Genomic DNA, 7778 nt, shown 5'->3' on the forward strand with positions numbered 1-7778 from the left:
ATCATCGTCATCGTCCTCCTCCATAGGTGCGGGGATATGGCCAACATTCGGTGCATCATGGGGGACTACAAGAAGGAAACAATGTCTCATTGCTAACAAATTTTGAAATCAAGTACTCACATAAGCGACGGATATGCCTGTGGAAAAAGGCCATCTCCCTCGCATCCTAGGCCTCCTCGTTTTGTCACCGAAAGCTCATTAACTCGGCCTCGTTATTGTAAAAATTTAGCTGTCGATCAGGTCACTCAAGGAAAGTCCTCTAAAATCTTGTTACGGGTCTTCCATGATGGCATCTCTACCCCGTACCTCATCCTCACCTCTATCTGCTTCTCCTCCCGATCCAATGTTTCCTGTCTTTTTCGAGAGGTGAATGTATTTCAGCCTCTCTAGTAACTCTCCACGACCAGGGAAGTCCTCCCAATCGCATGTCCTTCCCACCGAAGCAAACACAAAGCAATGAGCAAACAAACTGGTGGCCTATGTTCATGTAGTAACTTCACCGGTTCAGTCAACTCACCCATGACTCAGATGGTCCTCCATAAGCATTGCCACAGTAGTATCCGTTTCCTAGCTCAGACGAAACAACTCCTTCGCGAGCCCTGATGCCACACTTGCACTTATGCTCTGGCATCTTTGTGCATGGCCATGTATTAATGCCTGCTTCAAACTCCGCAAATTCATAGTTAGAAGGCCAGTGTGATTTGGGTCCATAGTTGTACTCCTCAAAGTCACAAGATGGGAACCCTCTCTGCAAAAAACAAATGTTCCAAGTGTAACATTGTATGTGCAAAACGCATACTAGCTTAGAGATAGATTGCTATCATGACAACTTACATAATCTAGCAATCCACAGCGATAGAAGGCAGTGAATGCTCCACGTTGGTTAGGAGTAGTTAGTAGCGACGACACTCCACAGTTGCATTTAGGAGGACTTGCTAGACGGCGCAAAGCAGCGTCAACCTTCTCCGCCTCTATCATTTCTGGAGAGTTCGGTGGCGACGGAACCCAACGAACAAATTCCGAATATGGAATGCTCTTCCAGGGGTCATAAGGAAACAACAATCGATGGATCAAACATTTCATCGCCGTCGATGAACTGATAGAAGCTGCATCCCTTTAGGTAGGCATCAAGTGTCAAAGGACGACACTTAAGTTGGCAATAGTAGAAAGCACGCCCAGCTGACGTGGGATGTCTTGACTGCTTCACAAATGCCGGTAACCTACAGTAACACAACGGTGTTGGCTCTGCTGGTAGGAAAGGACTAATACCACCATGATCCTTCGGATGGTGCACGAATTGGTTGTTATTTGGAACCGCTATTGAACCTATTACAAAGTAGTTCAACAAAGAAAAGATATGAACCAATACTATTACAGAGTTCAACAACAACTTCTATCTCAATCATCTTTATAATCATGTAAACCCATGAAGCCAAACCCTAAAACTAACTTATTGAATGTAAATGATGTATATAAATACATCTTTGAACTCATCTATACATCTAATCACCACAAAAAAAAACTTCAAATCACACATTTTCAAGAAAGTTTACTAACAACAGTCCAACCCATACTGCTGTCTAAGCCAGTGCACTCAAACCCTAATGCACTGGCAACCAAAACCACTCACAAAAAACAAAAAAGTTCAAGTACAACATGAACCATAATATATTAGACGTCATTAGCCAAAGCAACTTTCATTCAACCAAACGAAAGCCAGTATTGCACACAGCAGTGTAAACTAGAGCAGTATATAAACATCAACTAAACACAAAAAAAACAGAGGATGAGGGAGTCATACCTCATGCACGAGACCGTTCAAACCTGAAATGCAAATGCAAACTTGATCAAAGGAAAATAGAGGATGAGAGGAAGAGAAGAGAGAGAAGACAAGCAATAGAAGCTGACCTCGAGCTCGCCCAGAATGAAGGGAGAGAGAAGAGAGGGAGGAAAAAGGAGGTGGGCCGCGGCCTTATATGGGCCTATCGCGCCAGCCCGCCTGGCGCGACAACCCTGTCATGCCCCATGCTACGCCACGCCAGCTCCGGTCAACCATCGACGCCAGCGTGGCTCCCCTTGTCGCGTCAGTGCATGTGGCGCTATAGTGTGGTACTGTCGTGCCAGCCCTGCTTGCGCGACCAAAAGGATCAGTTTTGCAAAAACTTTTTTTTGAGATTAGTATTAAAATATTGATTAAAAAGATTAAAAATAAAAAATTTCCTCCAATACGAAGGATACATCTAAGTTAAGGATCTGTCTAGGTAATATTCAGTTGTTTTAATCTCTCTTGTCAACTGAATTTTTCCCATTCATTTACACCATCTTATAGCTATATTTACATTGTCTTATTATTATATTTATAATGATTTTTTCGGTGTAATTTATTGAACAAAGTGATGTAATTTGAGGATAACACAACTTTTATTTCTATGGATTGCAGATTTTAGAGAAATATATGCCAATTTTTTTAAAAAATTACAAATTATTTTTATGGATTGCAGATATTAAAGAAATATATATCAAATTATTCACAAATTTTAGAACAAATTACAAATTATTAGAGGTCCTTCTAGAACATGCAGGCGTCCTTGTCCGCCTCTGGCGAGGCCACAACGCCGACGAACACGCTGCTCGCCGGGTACGCCGCAGCCCACTTCCCCGTCAGCCCACCCGCAATGCAGCTACACGCTGCTGGCCGTTGCAACGGAGGAAGCCAATGCGGACTGCGGAGGCGGAAAAATTCGGTTGATAGATAGAGATAAATTAACTGGTTGACAGATAGCAATTGTCCAGTTCAAATAGGACTGTAAATTTAGTAGACTCTAACTAGCAAGGTGCCATGTGCAAATAGCGCATATATATTAGCTAGTTTTTAATTGTCATTTTGGTTCTTTTTACTACATTTGGGTTGTTCTACTTGAAATAATTGTATTTATTTTATTTGATTTAATTGTCCTCTCTCCATCTGTTCTTAGTTCTTACTACATTTATCCACACAAACTCATATCTCTCGCTAACCCAATTTTTTACGACTTGCTTTAGAGTACTGAATTGGGCCAAACTGCTGATCTTCCAAGGCATGAAACACAAGCGTTGTTTCGTCAGGATACGCCAGCACCATAGCACTAGAGCAGAGAGGGTAGATGGTCGGGTCTCATCATCGTGGCAACATCTATCAACATCTGAAGCCTTCCTAGTGAAACAATGGAACTATCACTAACGCCGGTGAGCTATTGATCTTAGCCTTGTTACCATTGCCACTCTACCTCACTATTGTCATCCATATTGTGACTATATATTTGTTTCTGCTTGCAACTAGCTTTTCGTGAAAAAAGCGGAACAATGTGCATTGTGCTTGCAAACTTCTATGCATAGGGAACTGATGGACCAATTGTATATAGGAATAAAAAGTTGATATGTTTCACTACTACAGAAAATCATTTGAGGCGGGTAACAAAAACGCCTAGGATAAAAGGTCATGGTAAATTGAGGTATTTTTCGAGGCGTTTTGCTGCCCGCCTCGGTTAATCAAATAAAAAAAAATCCATGGACAGGCCCGGCGAGCCCATCCACTGGTCGCCGCCGCCGCCGTCGCTCACTGGATAGCCGCCAGAGTGCGTCCGGATCCATGCCTGGATCTCACCCTCCCAGTGCCGGATCCACACCACCCCGCACCCGGATCTCGCCGCCCCTGCGCTGGATCCACACCATGGGAAGGGTGCAGCGCCGTGAGGAGGGAGGAGCGCCGCCGCCGCCCGGATCTCGCCGTACCATGCCGGATCCACGCCATGGAGAGGGAGGAGCGCCGTGGGGAGGGAGGAGCACCGCCCCGTGCCCATATCTCGCCCTCCCGCGCCGGATCCACGCCGCCCCACGCTCGGAGCAGGAGGCCAGGGCCGCCGTAGCAGGAGGCGCCCGGAGCAGGAGGACACGACCACCACCGACATGGCGCACGGCCCCTCATCGCCGGCTTGCCAGTGGCGAGAGGGAGAGGGCGCCATGGGGGAGACGGTGTGGGAGAAATAGAGGGGCTCGGCGTGGGAGGAGACGGTGTGGGAGAAGGAGAAAGGCTCGGCGTGGGGAGAGAGGGAGAGGGGCGCGGCTGAGGGAAGAGTGAGGAGAGGAGTGAAACCCTAAGTCGCTAATATATACTCGGAGCGATATATCGGGCCTGGACAGGTCGAGATGGAATGTTTGGGCTCCGAGATGGGCCAGTATTATCCGAGGCGGGCCTTATAATATGCCCGCCTCGGTTAATGTATTAATCGAGGCGTTTGCGTTAGAACAACTGCCTCGGTTAATCGATATTAACCAAGGACGGGCATTTTGAGGTGCCCGTCTCAGTTAATCGATTTTGCGAGGCGGTTTTTGTAACCGTCTCGGTTAATAAAAAATGACCACCTTCGACTGAGGCGGTTGAAAATCCTGCCCGCCTTGGAGGCCTCGCAAAATATTTTTTGTAGTAGTGTTTTTTTTTTGTGATTTTGGTATAATCTTGGTCATGACAACATGTTTCTCACCTAATTCAACGCCATGAAAGGGATCAAATTTGAGCCCCATCATTGGAATCAACATGTTTTGTTTGGTTTTTTGTTGTACACTTATTGGTGATGCCAAAACTTTTCGGATAGAAACATAAGGAAATAGCGACTCAGGAAGCTAATGGGTATGGAGAGGGAATAGACTGAGATGGCTAGGCATACCTAGAGCGTTATATCAGAAGTTCTTTGATGATTTTTATGGGCATGGCAAGACATTGATATGTAGTTTGGATAGTTCTTGTGTATGTTTGTTATCCCTTATAACATTGTTTGTGGTTCCATTATTTTTATTAATATACCATGGCAAAGTCTAGTTGTGATACTATTCTCTCTTCACGTTCTAATTATGTATGTGTTGGATTCTTTATTTATTTTACTTTACATGTCTCTTGATAGTCTAGACTATTACAACATGAATCTATAGAATCAATGTGGTAGTATTTAGCCTTTGAGAGAGTGAAAGAGACAATTTTAAATTTATTTGTTTGCTAATTACAATTTATGTGGAGTATTTATCCAATTATTTTTCTTCCTAATTCATTTAGATATCAAAATGTTAATTTATCCTTACTAGTTGTGTTTATATGGAGTCTTTATTTAGGTACTTTTATTTTCCCCACCCGTTTTTGGAAACTAAATTGCTATTTTCTATAATTTGTTGTTCTGAATTTACATTTACTAGCAAACATGCCTACATGTGGCAACCAACATATAATGTGTTGCACGATCACCTAGATGTTCTAACTCGTATGAGCAGATGTCATGTCAAGTAATGTACAGTGCGCGAGGGCATTGTAAGATGTAAAATATGACTTAATATTAGGATAGATTAATTATGCTAGATATGGATGTTTTTTTTGAATCACAGTACGGTGTACAGACGTAGACACTCCTAAATGCGCGTACATTTACCCCTATAAATGCACGCACACGCATCCTACCTCTATAAGCACACCGTACCGGAAGACGTTGATCGAGTCGCCAGATTTCAAGATTGACGAAGTCACCGCAGACGTTTCGATGTCAACGGGCATATCGCCTACTAGAACAACTCCATTAAATCCTAGAATAACTCTAAAAAATAAATATAAACATTTGCGTCAAGTCGAGGTCTTAAACACGGTATAACAGTTCCACCGTTGGGAACCCAATTGGCTGGCGCTAATCTACTAATCAGTTTATCATTGTAAAATCAAATGGGGTACTTTTTTTTTTTTGATTAATGGGGTGTTTTCTAGGCTTCTTAGATAACGTGGTGGTTTCTTTTCGCACTGACATAAGAAGGTAATAGATTTATCGTAGAAAAAGACAAGATCTATTGTCAACAGGCTTTTTAGGTACCCATCGTTACGATTACGAACCACCTACTGTCATGAAGCTTGTTAAGACGAGACGTCGGGAAAAAGCTCGTTCTGTTGATACTTGATACACTTGAAAAGATGGTTTCAATGCAAAAAAAAAAGAGGAAGAAAAAAAAATACGTCTCCATGTGGATCCGGGGTGAGCATGAAACATTTTAAGATTATCTTAATTATTTTCACTTGTAGCATGCCTAGGGAACAAAGAGACCTTGGAACGAAAAGGAAAGGTACGGTTGAGTGCTTTGTTTCGGAATTCAGACAACTCCCCCCGTCGCCGTTCTTGTCCCGTCCCTGAATGTAAGCCATTCTTAGTTCACCTTCCAGCAGTTCAATCTGACCTCCGTGGGCGTTCCGGCCGCTGGCGCAAGGCCGCCCATCTTGACCATCGCCTTTGCGAAGTCGTTGGCGAACATGCGGGCATTGCCGCTGTACTTCCTCACCAGCGCATCCTGTGGCCCGCCGTTGAAGAGCTCCTGATCCGAGTGCAGCAGGCCGCGCCACGCCACCAGGTTCGTGTAGTAGGCGTTGTCAAACGCGTCGGGCGTCTGGTCGTCGAACGGCGCGAGGTTGCCGTCGCCGCCGGTCTGCGGGCACGTCTGCTGCCGCGCCGCCGCGAAGGTGGCGTTGATGTTGGGCTCGCCGTAGATGCGCCCGCGGAAGAAGAGGCACCGCGCCCGCCCCAGGGTGTGCGCGCCGGAGAGCGCCGTCATGTCGCGCGCCGAGAGCCCCTTGGCCGCGAACGCGGAGACGAGGGACGCCGCGCTGGAGCCCGGGCCCGGGAGGTTGGCGTTGGCCGCGCTCTGGCTCGCCGTGCGCGAGTCCGTCCGGCCGAGCTGCACGTTCCATGTTGGGCCTCCGAGCTGCGTTGCATTGCATGCAGATCAGCGTCAACCGTCAATTGGAAACGTGCAGTGCTGGACACTGGATTATTGCGTTCGTGTTGTCTCTTAGCATTAGCAATAGACGAACTGACCAAGTTTACGGCGTCACGAGACGCCAAGGCGACGATGTCGGCGCAGGACACAGTGGCCTTGCAGGCTGCCTCGACCTGCGTCTTGATGGCGTCGATCACCTCGTACCCGCGGACGGAGTTGACGTTGGCTCCGGCGTTCTTCTCGCCGGTGAACGTAGGCGTGTCATCCAGGAGGATGGACGCGTCACAACCCTGCGCGCGCGCGCACACACACGCATACGCACATATCAGTGGCTCAGTGCACTGCACACTGATGTCTGATGAGTGGCAACCTAGGCTAACAGGATGAACATTATTAGGATAATACTAAATGGTGACCGACATTGACGAAGCAGTCGTGGAAGAAGAGGCGGATGATGGACGCGCCCATCCGGGGCTCCTTGGCGACTGCCTGCGCCATCACCGACCGAACGATGGTGACCACGCTGGGGCACGACTTGGCGTAGAACTTGGTGGAGAGCTTCCCATGACACGGAAGAAGCAGGCAGAGCAGAGTAAGAAGAGCAACACTTCTCGCCAACGACGTACCCATTCCTGGCTCAGCCTCTACTGACGCAGAGCAAGAAGTGGCACTGGCCATTTCTGTGTATTTATAGCGCTGGACCGCTCCAATCTGTTCCTTCCGCAGGTACAAAATGTGTGCCGCACCGCGCTTGACGGCGGTGATTGGTGGACGCGAATGGTGGCCTTGGTTGCGGGTGTGCGCGGCGCACCACCGTGCCAGTGCCAGGCATCCAGCACCGGCGATGGAGCAGCGCATCGGGCTGTGTCGGTCCTGGCTTTTGGGGAACAAAGCGGGAGGGTGACCCTGACGTCTCGGTTGGTTTGCGCTCTCTTTTCCTGCCGTCTTTGCGTGCTGTGGGAAGGTTCGGAACATGATCGAAAGGTACCTAAAACCCTGCA

At 47.1% G+C, this 7778-nt stretch overlaps 1 protein-coding gene across 1 annotated transcript; it reads right to left on the reverse strand.

Moving 5' to 3' along the window:
* Positions 1-6016: 6016 nt before the first annotated feature.
* On the reverse strand, positions 6017-7419 carry LOC136526942 (peroxidase P7-like). The gene is made up of 3 exons (XM_066519512.1): positions 7198-7419; positions 6876-7067; positions 6017-6762 (listed from the first exon to the last, which is right to left on the reverse strand). Exons 1-3 carry the CDS (start codon positions 7405-7407, stop codon positions 6211-6213), a joined length of 954 nt encoding a protein of 317 aa, XP_066375609.1. The 5' UTR covers positions 7408-7419; the 3' UTR covers positions 6017-6210.
* Between the last annotated feature and the right edge of the window lie 359 nt (positions 7420-7778).

The sequence above is a fragment of the Miscanthus floridulus genome, chromosome 19 (assembly GCF_019320115.1).
Source record: "Miscanthus floridulus cultivar M001 chromosome 19, ASM1932011v1, whole genome shotgun sequence".
NCBI classification, from domain to species: domain Eukaryota; kingdom Viridiplantae; phylum Streptophyta; class Magnoliopsida; order Poales; family Poaceae; genus Miscanthus; species Miscanthus floridulus.